Genomic DNA, 17,418 nt, shown 5'->3' on the forward strand with positions numbered 1-17,418 from the left:
TGAGGAAGTTTACTTTATTTTAACAAATAGTACAAAACATGGTACAATAAACAGTATCATTTATTGTGATAAAAAGGTAGGCAATATTCATTCATGGGGCATTTTATATAATTGTGATAATCACCTATAAAGACAATCAACATTATATCACCAGAATGTGCTTAAAAAGCTACTTATACATGATGTTCTCTTCTGGATCAATGTTTATTTCACTTATAGCAAAGTACAAGAGATGGGCTGCTTTTTGCTCTTTTTTTATGTATTGGCCATCAGCCTTGGCTTTCTTCTCTCATCCGGCATTTGTCAGTATTTTTTCATATTGTCAGTATTGGCATTGGCCATGAAAAAAAAAACATTGGTTGATCTCTACAAAGTATTATACTTACTTTAAACAGTTGTTTAAATATGGAACCTTCTCATAATATTAAAATTATAATTATCCATCAAATCCTATCTTAAAGTTGCATTGTGTAACATTTTGGTGCAGCTTCCGCCAACTGGACCAAATTAAAATCAAAGAAAACTAGGTCATAATTAGTGTGTTTGAATACATGAGTGCACCTCCTGTAGTACCAATACCAAAATTTGAGAATCACTGTAATAGAAAACTGAACATTAATTTATGCTTCACCTCCATTGTGAGTCTTCTCCCCCACAAGCTCTGATAGTGTTGGAGAGGAGGAATGCGGCGTGGCAGAGAAAGCACAGATGAAGGGATGCATTGCAGTTTGATGAGGCTGGAAAATGACTAGCAATGACAGAAAATGGGGCCGGGTGATTGTGGGAGACAGGAGTGAGACTTGGTGTGATTAGGTGCAAACTAAAGTCGGATTGCGAGAGATTGCTGCGACTTGGCGAGGCGAGAGAGAAATGGAACAAACAGTTCTCTATAGAGGCAACTCCCTTCTTTAGGATGCTGAAGATTTAGGGTTGGCCTAAATCTCCACAAATTTATAGTTTAGGAGTAAGAGCTATTTTAATAATGTGTCAAAATATTATATGATTAATGTATTTTGATTTAAACATCTTACAACATGAAACATCATAACACTAACCTTTCTTCTCGAAACCTTTGGTAATAATTGTGAGTCAGTATTGAGTCCCTTTTAACAGAATTTTTCCATGTATCCATAATTACATATGTGTGTACATCCCTATTTGCATTCACTATGAAATGTAACTGCTCCACCAAGTCAAACATATATTTCATGTACATTTTAATTATTTGGTTTAAATAACAATTGCTATTTAGATTATGGACATTATATACATTATTTTTCACTTATGAGCCATGATTTTTCACATATTTAGATTTTACACTAGTTATATTATGCCAGGAGCAAGTAAAAGCCATAGCATATGTTTGGAGGAAGTCCCTCAGCGATCCACAAAATCGCAAAAAGCCCAGTATGACTAACAAGAGATTTTCAGGGCTGGCGCAGAGTCCTGGAGCTAATACTTTTCAGTCCTCTTCCAAACTTGTTATTTCCGCTTGCCCACTCTCTCCGAGAAGACACAGCAACTTCTTATAGGCACTCCTGTTAGACACACAAATTGTCATCATTTTCAAAGAGAAAAAAGAAAAGAGTAAAGAGCCATTGCAATTTTCTAGTTCAGCTCGTGACACCTTCCAAGACGTCTAGACAATTTAAAAATAGTTGATAGCCATGAATACTCTCTGCATGGCTTTCAAGATATGATTCATGTGCATCACGCTCACCTCAGCATTGTGTTCCTGCCCAGCCCTCGCTTGCGTTCAGTGTTTCTCAGACTCAGAGACAGGTTGGGGATGAGAGCTTGAACCACAGCAGCATCTAAGAGAGTTAACGTTTCCAGGACGCTGTAGACCTGCCTATCATAGACCCCCTCATTTTCCTCCACAAATGACCTGAGAGAAAAAAAAGATAATTATTAAGTTATTTATCTTTTTTTATTGCCATTTTTAGTCAGAGATTTATCCTATCTATGCGAAAAACCTACAGGGTTTTAGTCAGACATGAACCCACAAGGGATCTTACAATAACATTATACTGTTCGATTACCAGATAAAAGCTTTAATATTGAGTTGTAAGTTGTATTTTGCCTAGTTCCATCGGCCCAATTGTTGCACCACTCAAAATTCAAGTGCCGTTGACAAAAATGAATGTACTGATATGTTTAGTCTGAATCTCAATATTATTATGTCCATCCAAATAAGCTAAAACATTTCTTCAAATGTATTAGTTCAAGTTTAAGAATCATGTGAAATGAGAATACACACAAGTGTAGAAATCTCTTTTTATACCCTTATTTATTAGGTCAAAACAGATTCAGAAGAATGCAGGGAGGACCTAGATGAAGTTAACTTGAGGGACAAACACAAAACGATCATCTAAATCTAACTTGAATAACTTGCTTGACTTGATAACTTGAACTTGAATCCACCTGAGAGTGATAACACTAGATATTCAATGCACACACTCTTACTTTATATATTAAACTGCTTCAGGCAGTATAGAGCTATGCAAATCTCATACAGGTGTAGGCATTTATTGCTAGACATTATTGTCAATTACCGCAAGACAGTGATCATCTGCTCACACGGTCCCTCTGCAGATGCAGTAGCACAGCGCTCCACTACAAGCTGTAAGGCATCTGTGCTCGTCGTCCTCACTGAGCAAACACCAAAAACACCAACAGAAGAGAGATACACAATTAGTCTGACTCAAAGATAGTTGAGCAATGAACAAAGTTAGTAAAGATGAGATTATGATAAAGATAAAAAAGGAAAGATGTTGCTATGCCAGCAAAAGCAATAATCTTGTATCATGTTATGGATTTGTCTTTCAAACGTGGTTTGATTAATGTGTGTCACAAATCGAAATCTTAAAGCCTTATGTTGGCCTTGCTTAAATAATGGGTACTGTTTATTTAGGCACAATGTAAAATAACACAATATGAAAGAATTCCTGGTATTACTATACTTTTGTATCATCCCGTTCAACATACTGAACACTTCTGTATGAATGTGCAGCTTCTTTTGATAAATTAACTTTATTAACTTTACCTTGAGCTTCATTTACAATCATCAAACTACGAAGAATGGAGGGCAAGGGAAGAGTTAGTAGTGCTGGGTCCGAGTCTCGATTTCGTCTCAAAATCTCCCAAAGAAACATCAAAACCGACGCCAGACGTGGAGGGGGTGTGTAACCTTTGAACTGGAGAAAACTCTCACTGAGATAAAAAAGGAATACAAAGTAAAATTACACAGGCCAATATTTATTTATTTTTCAGATATGCATTTCTCAAGGTTGAAATATTTGTGGCTCATTTCTTCTGCATTTGTAAAGTGAACATATATAGGACTTGCCATAGCACTTCCAGGATGGTTCTCCGCAGCGCTACTCCTCGTGGGGTTGGGCTGGACTCACATGCACTCAGGAGCACCGGGTGATTGGCAATGGTCCCGATAGAAGGGGATGGAGGAAGGAAATGGTCCAGGTACCTGCGTGTAACAGAGCGCAGCTGCTGCTTCAGGTAGGCACCCTGTGACTGGGACACACTAGATGCCACTGACAAACCCTGTGGGAGAGATAAGGTTTGAATATGTGGCTTATATTCAAGATGTATGTATTTATTAACAAATTTCCCCTTGTTAAATTCTAAATATTAAAGCCACCATGACTATCCAACTTTTACAACCAATTATATCAAATTTATGTTTTACAAAGAGTAGAGCAATTTAGGTTTAGGTAAGAAATACATCAAGAAATACAACTTACATAAACTTTTGTAAGTGATTACAAAATCACACAAATTACAGTAAATGAACTAAAAATAAGAACTAAACCAAACTGGACTTCAGTAGCACATATCATATAATGATAGATTTTTTTCCTAACCTGTAAGTACAGTGGAAGGCTGTCCCTTAGTGCTTTGTCTTGCTGTGTGACATTATGTGGAAGTAGTAGTCCGTCAACAATTTGAAACAACAGCTGCTGGGCTTTTGATGTGGCCAACAGGGGGCTCCAGTGCTTCACTATGCAGCCTGGATCACAGAGATGAAATGTCAAACAATGCTTTAATGGGGCAACATTATACAGTTAGAGCTCAACACAAGATGAAACAGGTCTGTATTAAAGTAACTGTAAACATACCAACGGCCCAATAGGTGAGCTGCAGTGCCTCCTGGTTTTTGCTAACTAAAGACGGTTTAATGTGTTTGAATATATCTCCCATGTAGTCCAAAGCTCTTGTGATCATGGCTGAACGCTCAGATAGGCCCTGTATCCTGCTGTACGCAATACCTACAGACTGGCAAACATGGAAAAGATTAGACTTGATAACTGTGGCATCAAATGAAAAATTTAATTCAAACTTCAGGGCTGTTTATATAAATTGTGATGAAATATGAGAGTGCATGCAACTTAAGTCCTTAGTTCTACTTTTTTTCTCTAGGATTTGGGTGATACCTTCACAAAGAGCTCCAGGGCTACACTGGGCTCTATCTTGTTGGCTGCAGGCTGTAGTCCGGCCTGCTGCAGGAGGCTGTCCACTTCGGGGAGCCTCAGTACAAGCCGGGTCAACTCATACAACTGTTCCTCCACTGCTCTGGCTGAAAAAACAAACAAGAAAAACTTAGCTATAGAAACAAAAATAACAAACTTCTGAAAGCAAAAATATACCCGTTTTGTTGTTAGTCCCATCTTGGTTTTTGTGAAGATGTTGTTGCAACACACAGCGAAACCAGGCCCTCACTGACAAACTTATACCAGAGCCACATGATCCAGTACTGGATTCATGGCTGAGAGATGCCACTACCTCACTGAATGAGTTAGAGGAAAACAATTATTACAAAGAAACACACGAGATCATCTGAATTTTAGGGAATGACCTTAATGACCTAATCTCATTTGATATGGTTAATCTTGAGATGGCAGACCAGTGAGAATACCAGGTGCTGTAGTGGGGCAATGTTGTTATGTTCTTGGGCAAGACACTTCACCCAAATTGTCTAGAAGAATGTGGTGTGGGCACAAGTGATTCATGGTGGCAGGCAGGGCAGCCTTGCACCAGTCTAAACCAGAGTGGCTACATTAGTGATTTTCCTTCACCAGATTGACTTGATACAATATAAAGCATTCTTCTAAATTGTATCTATATTTAAAAAAAATGACAGTTTAAGTAGAATAAATGCAATAATGACACCTTTAAAAGAATAAATTGTCAAGTGTCCTTGTTGTGCCTTAAAATTCAGGTACAGCCTCTTCATATTACTCTGCTGCACAGTAAACGTCCTTTGAGATTGGAACACTCACTTCCAGTACCCTTGAGTGTATTTGTAAGGATGCACTAGTTTCATATTCAGCTTAAGTATTATGCCCCACAGACGAAGGGCATTGACTATCTAAATAAATAATTAAAGGCCTTCACATATACCATTTGGACTGGTGTGGAAGTATTTTGTCAAGAGGTGTAGGGAAACGCAATGGAGCTTGACAGCTGACAGGTAAAAAGGTGTACATCATCCCCATCTGCCTGGCCTGATGTTCCCCCTTGAGTGTAGTGGAGAAAAGAAGCTTGAAGAAAAATGAAAGAAATAAAATAAAAAGATACCTGTTTTCAAGAACATGGGGAAGGTAGCGAGTCACTAACAATGGGTGAACCATGTCGTCCCAGCCAAAGCATTGCATTATGGACCAGACTGGGTGGGGTTGAAGATTCTGAGGAGCAGTGCCAGGAAGGTCAAAGGCCAGTAATGTAAAACCTAGAAAAGAAAGATTAAAGTTTAAAATGTATGCTTTCTTTGCTAATGGTATAGTGTACATGGTAATGGAGCATTTCTTACTTTCAAGGTGTTGGAAGAAAAATGTAAAATTTTGTCACATTTGTTTGTTGTCTATAAATTTACAACTTGCAAAATACTCACGTATATTTTCTTCATGTTTTTATCATTACAGTTTAACTTGAGTACTGGAATTTTTTTAACATGTTGAGTTTCACTTTTGCATTAATCTTACTGATTATATGCCACCTAAGCATAATTTCTGCTCTACTAGTATTGAGGTGTTAATACTGACCAGCAGCTGCATCAGCTAGTTGTGCTGGAGGGGTCTGGGAGAGGCGAAGCCCGCAGAGAAAAGGGTAGAAGTGAGCCCACAGAGCCGATGCAACCGCTAGGTGGCGCTCTTTACCCATACTGCTGTTACCAGGAGCCCAGGTCAGGTTGGGTGCTAACTGGACACTGCGATGATGGACTCGCCTGGATGGACACAGACACAAAACACAAAGACAAACAGATAAACAAATGTGGCCGATGCTAAAGTCAAACATAGCCTTGTCTCTGGTGTACAACCCTCCTCCCTCAACTTTCTCAAATCCTTTTGCTCCCCTGTTCCTCTCACTCTTCTTCATGTGTTTTCCCTGTCTGCTCTCCTGGGGGATTACTAGGTGCGGCGGTGCGCTGTAGTGTGGAGGTGGAGGTGGGGAAAGAGAGAACAGGATATTATAGGCAAAGACTGGGGAGTAATGCTGATCCCTTGTACACAGACTATACTTTCGCTTTTTCTGGCTCATCCCTGGCTCGGGCCCCAGCCGCCACAGCAGCCCCACAGTGGTTGGCATTAGCCCAGATAAGCAGCTGAAGGAGCTGTAATCTCATTTAGACTGGAGATGATCCTCCTGTCCCCCCGTTTGGCCCAGATGGGGGTGCATGGAGCTGAGGTGTGCTGGGGAGAAAGAGGAGAAAAGGATACAGCAAGTAGCAAACCCCCCTTCAATCCTCTCCATGTTACACTATGGTCTCTACACACATTCACGCACACACTTCTCCAGCAGCGGTGCCTTCCCTTCCAGCAAGGTTGCATCTAATCCAGAGAGAGCTGAGACAATCGATTAGAGTCTGAATTCATTAGCCTCGTTACTGCTGCGGGATGGGCCTTTCACACCCATCAACCCTCATTGTACAAGACATCGTCAGAGACCCCACTTAATCCTCCACTGCTGCAGCGTTGTAAAATGTGTACACACAACACAAGCTGAAGATACCAAAACACCTTTAGAAACGCTTTAACCCCATACAGAAGAAAACACAGATTGAGAGACACTTCAAAGGCAAGGTAAAGCTGGACCAAGGCAGTTTACTCAGTTATTTTCATTTCTGAAGTACAGTCAAATAGAACTCCCTGTCCATTTTATCATCTATTGATTGTAAAGAAAAGCAGCAGAAGTGAATTTAAGGCAGGGTTAAATGTTTAATCATTATCTAAGGTGTGTAGCTGAATTGCAAAGATAAAATGCTGTTTATACTTTAGGTGAACATTATTTGCCAGCCAGTGTATTTTAAGTCTGTCCCAAACCCAAAAACATGACAAAAGTTGGAACATCTTCCATCTATGTAGTAGTATAGAAGTTCAATACAAGCCAAATTTAAGAAGCAGGAAAGAAAATGTTTTTAGTTTGACGTTGAACTAAATAGAATATCCCGAGATTATAGTCTCTCTATGCATTCTTTTTAAACTTTTCTTATTTTCTTAATGGGATATAAGCTTAGGTTACAGTCCTAGCACCGCATGGGAAAACAAATTGTCAGCTGTTGTTCCAAATTTGACATGATCCTAAAACATGTTTCTAGATTTTGTGTTCATGAAATTCACACTTTGACCTAACCAGTAGATTTAGATGTTTTGTCATTGCTTTCACTTGCTGTGCCTTTTGTATAACTAATCAGTGTGGGCCATTTTGAAACGTGAGTTAAGTTACAATTCTTCAATGTCTTCAAAACACTGAGTAAATGATTCACAGCAAGGCCTGTATTTTGGCAAACTAAAAAGATTGGGATTAATTGATTGTGTTGAAAACAGATCCAACAGGCTGTTCCAGTGCCAGCTCACCTCATCAACCCAAAGCACCCAAAACCTCCCGCAGCAAAGGATCATGGGAAGGAATAAAACAGAGGAATTATATCCCAGTACTGACTGCAGGACAAGCACCATGTGAGAGGGCTAACTGGACGGGGGTGTACGTACGCTCCTCTGCTTCTTTCTATTTTGAAATAATTTTCTTAATGTAGTAATGTAATGCAGATTCAACGTGACTCTTAATAGACATAATGATGAACAGGCAAAATTTTTCGCAGCTATAATTATAGATTAATTGTGTCACGGAAATCGCTTAATCATAAAGAGATACTGAGAATTGCCAAAGTGAGGAATTATGTTTAATTTGGTGGGACGGATTGAAGAGAGTGAGCGTGATATTTTTTATTTGGTTAAATGGGTCAGTGTGGTCTGGGCCATTACGCACAGGGGCTCTGGGACGAGTCTTCTTACTGCTCCTTGGCCATTAATGTGCAAATGTGTGCCCTCCAACCCCAACATCCGTGATGGGAAGTTTGGGAATTAGGCAAAGCTAACGAGGTAGCATGTTAGGGGAGCCAGGTGGAGAAATAAGAGAGGGAGTAGAGTCGGTTTGGAATTTCACTTTTTGTGTGTGGGAAGGTCAGTGTGAGAGCAGGCAGGATGGATGTATACACTGGAAAATTAAAGCAATCATACACCTACATAAATCAGTGCACTTACCTTTATAATGTCCTTATGTTAGCATATCAGCTTATTTATTAACCTTTGAAAGCTATGAGTAAACATTGCAACAATTTTAATGCCAAGCAATTATCCTACAACAGTGTACAGATAGTAAGGGAATATAAACAATGTCATACGCAACAGAGCAGTGCCACAGTTTTGACATACATTTTTTTTTAAATCCAAGGAAATGAAAACTCTTCAGATAAAGAAAGCAATCTGATGTTTAAAAACAGCTTTTTAATGCCTTTTATTGCTTTTATCAACTCTTACAGACTTTTTCCTCATTTTTTTGTCTTTTCCCCTGAGATTTCAACCCACACTTTCATGAATTGTGTCATGTCATTGATTTGTGTCTTGGACAAAAGTAACTTGAGATTTGTGCATTTCTGCATTTGTGGCCAGGCATGAATAACCTTGGGTTTAACAGCATCTCATACAAAATGTGCACTCCCAAAAGTTCATGTGGCATCTCTGTGTTCACACTGAGGTCCTATGACCCTGACTAAGGTCGTTTGTGTAACACACACCTGTGTCCCAAACCTGAACTCTGATGCCCTACAAACCACAATCTTTCAACACCCGGTGTCTCCATGACAATAGGAGGCTCCGTACAGGACACTCTAGATCAGAAACCCAACATAGACCTGTACCAGCATCAAGGGAGGGTGAGCTGGGGGCCACATGTCCTCCTGAGACCAACAAGGGACACCACAGTTTAGAGCTGGATGGACAATCCTCTTCTTGTTTAACACAGAGAGGACTATGAGCTGTATGTGGCACACTGTCTGTGACTCCTATCAGCGGTGGCTTTATGTAAGTGTCTCTGAATAAAAAGATGAAGTGTGGAAAACTCAATGTATTTACAGTAAGAATAGTGGACACAGTTGATTCATGCGTTTTGGTCCTTAGCACTAAACTAGCACTATTTACTGATGCAGTGTGTGTCCAAGTATAATTTGTTTCTTCAAAGCATTTTAGTAATAAATCTCTGTAGAGGCCAAAAGAAAACCATAAACAACAAATAAATGGTTCCTACCTGAGTTGGGCGAGGACTGTCTGCAGGAAGCCAAGGGCAGAATTTAAATCTGATTGGCGGCATGCAGGCAGTAACCAGTCGAAGCCTTCATTAAGCAGTTTTTCCTCTGAGAGATTCAGACTGGTGCTGGTCTCAAACACCTCTGCCACTCCCTCCAGGTATGAGCCCAGAGGACCCCAAAGAGCCAGTTTACGGGACATTTCTGTGGTTTTGTTGTAGAACTCTTTGGCTGTTTCATTAAAGGATGAGGCAAGCCAACTGGCCTGGGCTCCAACATCAAGCCCTCTCTCCTAAAAAACAGTGTTTGCAAATTAATTATCTCAGCAACACAATTATTTTCAGGTTTTGCATCTTAACTTGACAGGAAGACTAATGTTTTCCCAGCAAAACCAGCCTATTTTTAGGCCTATGCCAGACCTTAAATCACAAGTTAGCTTTGGTAGAACCAGATTATATTTTAGCTTAGTTGTAGTGCTTGTTTTAGCCGTCTGCACTTATTAATTAGTAACATATTTTGAAGTAGCCATGTTCACAACTAAGTCACACACCTGGAACAGCAAGAGTAGTGTCAGTTGCCCCCTCCAGACCAGAGTGCGATGACCAGGGGGACAGTTTGATGGAAGGAAGCCGAGCAGCTCACATGCTCTGCCAGCTACATCCTCTAGCTCCACCTGCCTGGCCACCACGATAAACAGCAACAAGAAGTTCATGAGACCTGCCTCTGACAGCTCCTGCATCTTCTTTGATGAAAACTTTGAATAAATTCTAAAGATACACAAAGGAAAAAAAAATGCAGTTACTTTGATTTTAGATGCGGTTTTGGACGTTTGCAGGTTTACCACAAAATAGTCATGAGCAAGCATAATGGGAAAACATGAATGTCAATTCATGACAATTTCTTTAAGTGCTGACTAACTGAACTTTTTAAACCCACTACATAACTCATCAGCAGTCTCAGCTCGAGGTGCACAGCTGGACCACCGCGGCACCGGGTGTGTCAGTGTATGTGGGCTAGACAGAAAGAAAAAGTGGGGAAGGGAGTAAGAATAGACAAACACCCAGCACGCTGTTAGATCCTGCGGGCACTGTGGAGAAATGCCTTTAAAGATCATGTTAAATGTCAGAGACACTCAGACACACAGCAGTAGGTGCTTGGTCCCTCTCTCTTCAGCCAAGCCAATTTACTGCAACACCAGAGAGAGATCAATAAAACCCACATACACACATGCTTGGCCACACAACCAGCTTGCTGTTTGCTCGCCTGGCAGGAAAACACAGACTGCTGGAGCACCCCACCCCTCCGCCCCAGCCCCAAACACAGATGCAGCCCACACAGGTGAGTGGAGCTGCTGTTCAGGTCAAAACACAAGCGGCGAGCATCCCGAGACAAAACTCTGTGTAAGAAGTATGACTGATGTAAAGGAGTGGGAAACTGAGGAAGGAACTGCAAAAGACAGGTTAACTCTAAAATCAGCTTAGTTACACCCACAGAGGACAATAAAAAACGAGGGCGGCCAACCATGCCGGCAAAGAGAAGGAAGATTTAAATAGATGAATAGTCAATATGTAACATGGATATAAGCGGCACACAGAGAGGCAGCACAAGAGATTTTTATGTTCTCCCAACCTGTCTGTCTGTTTGTTTATTACGGACAGATTTTTTTTTCCGCAAGCGAGCAGATGCTTCGAACTCCTGGTGTTGGAGATCAACATGCTTGCAGTCGATCCCATTAATACGACCAGTGCGGGTGTCCCACTGAGCCCGGCCAGGAGTGGGAACATTGCCGAAATGTTGAAGCAATACAGACAACATGCCTCACACCTCAAACAGGGAGGAGGTAGTGCTGATGGCTATGGCAAGGGAGTACAGGGGGAGAATCTGGACTGGACCCAGCCCGGTCTCACTTGTGCCAGATTGCCCACCAACCCCCCATATTCCCACCACCTAAGCTCCCTGCTCTATCCGTGTTGGAAACTAACACAGCTTCGTTAAGGCGAATTAACCGCCACGCTCGTTAGCTAATTAGCCCCCATGTCTGCAGAGCTACTGAGCACATTCCAGACAGAGGGAAGTCATTAGGCGGATTTATCTATGGCTGCCTCTCCTTGGCACCCAGCCGGTCTGGGATATAGGATGGTCCAGCGCTCTGTGCAGATAGTCATGAGCCCATAGTGTCCATCTTCTGCCCTCCTGTACACAAAGACAACCATGACCCAACCACAACATCAGGGTACGGAAGGCAGCTGCACACTGTGTACAAAATGTATGTGCACATCAGTAGCAGGCTCCTTGGCACTGGTCTGTGCTGAGGAGCAGGTGGTTGACTCCTGAGACACCTGCTTCACTGGGTGGCCTGAGTAAATATCAAAGACGCACTGGGAGGTTGTGGTGCACCTGGCACGCTCATGAACGAGGCGGAAATGTATGACTGTGTGCAAACACATGCTGCATGTATCCAGGTACACACAAACATTACATTAGACACATAGCATGCAGATTAAGGGAAAAAAGCTAACAGCCTATAATAGAATCTACTCTACCATGTATGTAAAAAGTGTGGTGGAGTGAACTGGAATCCACTTTGCTCTCATTTTAATATTTACCTTCCTTTGATCTGCCTCTGTGGCACTCCACCTGCTCTATCCTGAGAAAGGCACAGAGCCAAAATTCGGAGGAAGATGTGGAAGGAGTTAGCTGTGCGGTAAAGCTGGGTGTGTCCCGGAGAGCGGAGAGGAGATGGACTACAGCAGCTCTGGGCCTGTTCCAGCAGAGCTAGGGGTGACTTACACAAAGTACCAAGACCAGAAACACCCAGCCAGGGCACACTGAATGAGCCATTCTGAGAAAAAAAAGGGTTGAGTTTTGATTAATTGCAGACATTCCTAGGTTATGCTTTTAAGTTGTTTATCAAAATGATTTTGTATTATATTGTATATTGCTGACCATATTTTTGCTGTAATAGTCCCAAAGGGTGGAGACAGCAACAGTGCTAGGATTCCACAACATACACATAGTAAGACAGCAATGGACATGCATCCGGACTTGTTCCTCGGCAAGATTTCCCTTATCAAAATACAGAATGCTTTGTTATTCATATTCACGATAAGATTTAAAACACTAAAAATATGTTGCTATAACTAACCTTTGGATTACAAGTGATCTTCAGTAATTCCTCGATTAAAGTCCAATTATCAATGCGTTGCTGTGTAAAAAAAATAAAAAATTACACACACACACAAAAAACATACAAAGACACCCATATACATATACACAGACACACGCACGCGCGCACACACACACACTGTATAATATAAGTCAGAGTGACATTCTGTCTCACTTCAGTCTGAATTGCCCCGCTTCGACTGTATTGTCCCAGCATTGCTGTATGTGTAACCAGCCACCATGTAAAACCCAGAAAATCTTTACAGTGTGTTGGGATCCCGCTGAATTGCTCTGGTAATGGTTTTCCAGAGACTAGAGGTCTCAGTAATGAGTTCATGTAGTTCCAGAAAGACTAGATCAGATTAAAAGGTAAATAAATCAAAAAGGTTAGTTTGTTAGGACAGTGCATTCACACAAATCTACATGCATTTGAAATGTTGTACCTGTGTGTGCAAAACTTTATTTCTGTTTTCAAGCAGGTGCATGAGTAGAATCCACAGCTCTTTAATGCAGGGGCATGGATAATGCTGGATGGCAAGAGCCTCTGTAGGTCTCACCTAGACATCAACAATGTTTGTACAAAGTTTTATACAACAGTGATTTCAAAACAGTTTTACTTTTAAAATAGATATAACATTAGATAAACTTCAGAATCGTTTCTCTATTGCAAAGTTTGAGAAAATACTTTTTGTACAGAGCATGAACAGAGAATCATTAAAATGCAGCTCAGCACCCCTCAATAACAGTAACTCATAATGAGTTGCGGCCAGCCGCCTACCTTGCTGTATTTGCCCATGGCCAGACCAGTGAGGTCACACAGTAGAGAGCACAGGTGCTCTTCAAACAGACTGGTATCAGTCAGGTTTTCTCCTGTCAAGTTCACAAACTGGTGGGCGTATACCACCTGGCCTGGAGTGAAAAACAGGTAAATTAAAAACAAACCTGTGTGTATTATTATGTCTCTCTATAACACAAAGTTAGGCTTTACTGCTCAAAGCAATATTATGGTACCTACAACATAATAATTATATGTGCAAAAATGTATAAACCTTGCATTTTGAGACTAAGCATATGAAGTATTTCCAGTATGGACCAATGAATATCAAGATGAAGGTGTAGCATATGCCAAGAAGGAGGAAAAAGCTGCATGAGAAATAAAGAACATAGTAGTGTTAGAAAGAGAGAACATAAAATATACATTCCTTGGTGTTTGGCCAAAATTATGTTGAGTAATCATGGATCACTGCTATTTAATAATAGAGATACCTTTCCTTGGTTCTGTATAGTGAAAGCACTCTGAATGTTGGCCGGCAGGTCTTTGAGGCGTCCTATGAGGAGAGTGATGCCAAAAAGTTCTTCAAGAAGAGCAGAGGGGAACTGAGCCTCCAACTCTTCAAATGGGTGTGAGGATCCTGCCTCTAGAGCGCTGGAGGGTTCCAGATATCTGACCAAAAAAAAAAAAAAAAAAAAGATTATGATTATATATATTATATATATATATATATATATTTTTTTTAATAATCTGTGCAAGTTGAAAAAAGACACTTACCTATGCAGATATACTTTGATATACTGAAGAAATGTTACACATTGTTTTTTAAGGTCTTCTGCCTCATAGTGGAGAATTCCAGCTTGACCTTGAACATATTGCAGTTACTATTCAGTTTTGTTTAAATAGATAAGAGATCTTCTTTTTCACATGAAAGGAAAAAATAACACATAAATGTACATAAACAGTAAATAACCTATTTGTCTGAGGTATAAGAACACATAGCAAGATGTCAAGAAAAAAAACAAAACATTAACTTTATAGATCTTTAATCTGGCTATAATTTAGCTATGCTAAATGTTCATTGTACCAAGATATTTTCTAATGGTGATTTACTCAAACCTTATAGTGTCTTTATTATTTTATTATCATTAATATAGTGCCCCAAAAAATAAAACATATATTTATTATACTGTACGTAGTGTTACAGCAATAAACAAACATACCAAAATCCCGAGAACTGGACTGCACCAAAGTCTTCATCTTATAAATCTTTTGCCTGAGATATAATATGTTGTAGTAAGTAAACACCAAGATTGTTCACTATATGTTACTAATAGCACAAAAAATACCTGAATAGTCCAAACAGAAGCTTTGTTGATTCTACCAGAGCTATCTCTGTGACCCAGGGAAACCCAAATATCTCAACAATGTCTGTCTCATATTCTGATGGTGCAGGGTCCAGGCGCAGCAAAACCCTAATGAAATATAAAAATGAATTGCACTGTGCATTTTGATCAGTAACAGATTAATTAAAAAAAAAAATACTGAATGATTTAACCTTTTCAGTGCGCCTCTAACAATGTATCCATCAACAGGAAGAGTACTTGCAGGGTCCTCTTTAGATTCAGAACAGCAAAAGCATGGTGGCTGTGATGGCAGCACCTCACATAAACTGTCTGCTGCGAAGGGGGAAACTGGTGGGGTCAGAGATTGACTGAAGTTGTCGGCCATGGTCCCTGATTACCTTGTTAACAGAACATTACAGAATAAGACAAAACAGCAAGGCACATCGAGGTAAGATACCATAGCTTAATGTGCAGTAAACTGCGTTAAGTCATCCTTGTTCATGATCGACAACAATATTGTACTAAATATACAATGACATACCTTATTTTGCGTGCAAGTTTTGTCCTTAGTGTAATAAAGTTGTTATGAGCACAAATATAAACTGAAACTGCGAACACAGCTGTCACGTTTGTTGTTTGCGTCTCTCCCGCGTATTCATTAAACGCATGCGCACAACTTCATTTCTCGCTGATTGGCTTAAAGTTTCTGAGGGGGCGGGATCTTCATGCTACAGAACATCTTATAGACGCATATTTATTTTTAACGTGCTACGAAAATGCGTGGCATATACAAGAAACTAATATTTGTGCTGTCTTAATAATTCTACAGCCGTTTTCTTGTAGCAAAATGGTTATTCGGCCATGTGTTTCCCATTGTTTGTATTCACGTAAACTTGATGGAAGCTGTGAAATATTTGGCACATTTTAATCGCATTGCGTAAAAACGGCACACTTCAAAATACCCTACATGCTTTTTGAGACTGTAGTATTTTAGCAGTATTTTATAGGCGCTATCCCTAATTTCCATATGCAGATCCGTCTCTCCCAACAGCCCCTCTCGCCATCACACCATTTCTTGCATTCTAATGCATTCTCACATCTTTACAAAATCCCCCTTCCACCACAAGCCGTGGATCCGCTCATTTTGCCGTCTCACAGTAGCGTTATTTCTGCACATTTGCCTCGCCGGGTGAAAAAATCCACCAGTATGGCGTTTCTACATGGGCTAATTTGCACGTTTTAATACTTGGACTCAGCGGAGACAAAAAGATGGGAGCGTCGCGACGTGTTTTTTCTTCGGGCTGCATCTGCATCGTTGTCTTCCTCCGCTTTCACCACGAGCTCTCTGGGTGAAGGCTCACGGGATGCAGAAGGTAAGGCAGCTCTAGTGATCCAAAGCCACTGATGCTACGGAGTCAGTGGTCCATTCACTGTAGTTGGCTTGACACATGCGGCTACAGAGGGAGTGTGAGACGTGCACCTCACACACACACACACGAGTCTCCCGCCCCCTGGAGCTAGTAGCCATAGCCTCCATTTAGCTAATGATCACGGCATAGAAGTTTCAGCTAACAACAAAACATAACCCGTTTTGTTATACAGAGCCCTTGCTGTGATTAATAATTAACTTTTTCTTGTCTGCAGCACCTGTTGAAATGAATTGAAACGAGCTTATGTGGCACTAACAGGCTGCAGCAGCTCATCTGCCTGTCATAGGCTGTGTGCACAACCTTGTGCAGGCTAGAGGTGTTACATGGTTTATGATGGCAGTCTGTTAAGCGCTTTTTTATTTAGCCTACTTACTAGCTATTGAAATCATTTTCCATTTTATTATTAAAAAAGTTTTTGTACTCATAGTCTGCTATTCAGATTCACAATATACCATTAATAAGACAATAACAGTTTGAGGAAATAGGCCCACACTGATACAGATGAATATTCTTATAGGGAGAAATGATCAGTGGCCCTAACTGTTCATGTTTGATTAATGGTGGGTTGATGGGTTCATTATAGTCAGAGGAAATTAAATTGTTGTGCAAAAGTCCAAACACACTGTTAAAACATCCGTAACACACACTTTGGTTGATAGTTGTTTTGTTACTTAAAATTAAGAGTTTAAGCAATGTAAAAGTTACATCTGCATTATTAAAAACTTTGTTTATGAAGAGGAGAGTAACATGTCTTAACATTAAAGCCCAGACTTGCCAGTCTTTGCAGTTCAATGTGACCTTCTGGAATGACCCAAAAGCTTCTAAAACTATGTTACACTCCACATCTCCTATTATCCAGTTATTTAAACTTGACCTCCAAACACACATTTAGTACAAGTTTTGTGGGAGCATTATTGAAGCTCTGTCTGCTAAAATAATGTTATCCAGTGACCGACAGTTTGACCTCTGGAAATCCGGTACGATAAAATTTCACCATTAACTCCTCTCGTAGGAGTATAGTTGGAAAGCCAGTAATGACTTTGCATAATGAGTTGAGCTACATTCTGTTTCTTCATTGGGTCTAGTTTCTAAAAGATCTTTGCATTG

General features: G+C 40.4%; 1 protein-coding gene across 1 annotated transcript; it reads right to left on the minus strand.

Moving 5' to 3' along the window:
* Positions 1 to 65: 65 nt before the first annotated feature.
* mms22l (MMS22-like, DNA repair protein) lies at positions 66 to 15,550 on the minus strand. The gene is made up of 26 exons (XM_055163383.1): positions 15,423 to 15,550; positions 15,094 to 15,279; positions 14,885 to 15,010; positions 14,759 to 14,811; positions 14,313 to 14,400; positions 14,030 to 14,207; positions 13,813 to 13,906; positions 13,542 to 13,672; positions 13,207 to 13,320; positions 12,939 to 13,115; positions 12,744 to 12,803; positions 12,545 to 12,664; positions 12,205 to 12,440; positions 10,149 to 10,365; positions 9,601 to 9,890; positions 6,060 to 6,241; positions 5,596 to 5,746; positions 4,665 to 4,804; positions 4,452 to 4,594; positions 4,137 to 4,293; positions 3,882 to 4,027; positions 3,350 to 3,561; positions 3,047 to 3,213; positions 2,556 to 2,652; positions 1,721 to 1,888; positions 66 to 1,538 (listed from the first exon to the last, which is right to left on the minus strand). The coding sequence occupies exons 2-26, from the start codon at positions 15,264 to 15,266 to the stop codon at positions 1,463 to 1,465; spliced, it is 3,696 nt and encodes a 1,231-aa protein (XP_055019358.1). The 5' UTR covers positions 15,267 to 15,279; positions 15,423 to 15,550; the 3' UTR covers positions 66 to 1,462.
* Between the last annotated feature and the right edge of the window lie 1,868 nt (positions 15,551 to 17,418).

The sequence above is a fragment of the Boleophthalmus pectinirostris genome, unplaced genomic scaffold (genome assembly GCF_026225935.1).
Source record: "Boleophthalmus pectinirostris isolate CB_2022bp ecotype Guang Dong unplaced genomic scaffold, ASM2622593v1 HiC_scaffold_6, whole genome shotgun sequence".
NCBI classification, from domain to species: Eukaryota; Metazoa; Chordata; class Actinopteri; order Gobiiformes; family Gobiidae; genus Boleophthalmus; species Boleophthalmus pectinirostris.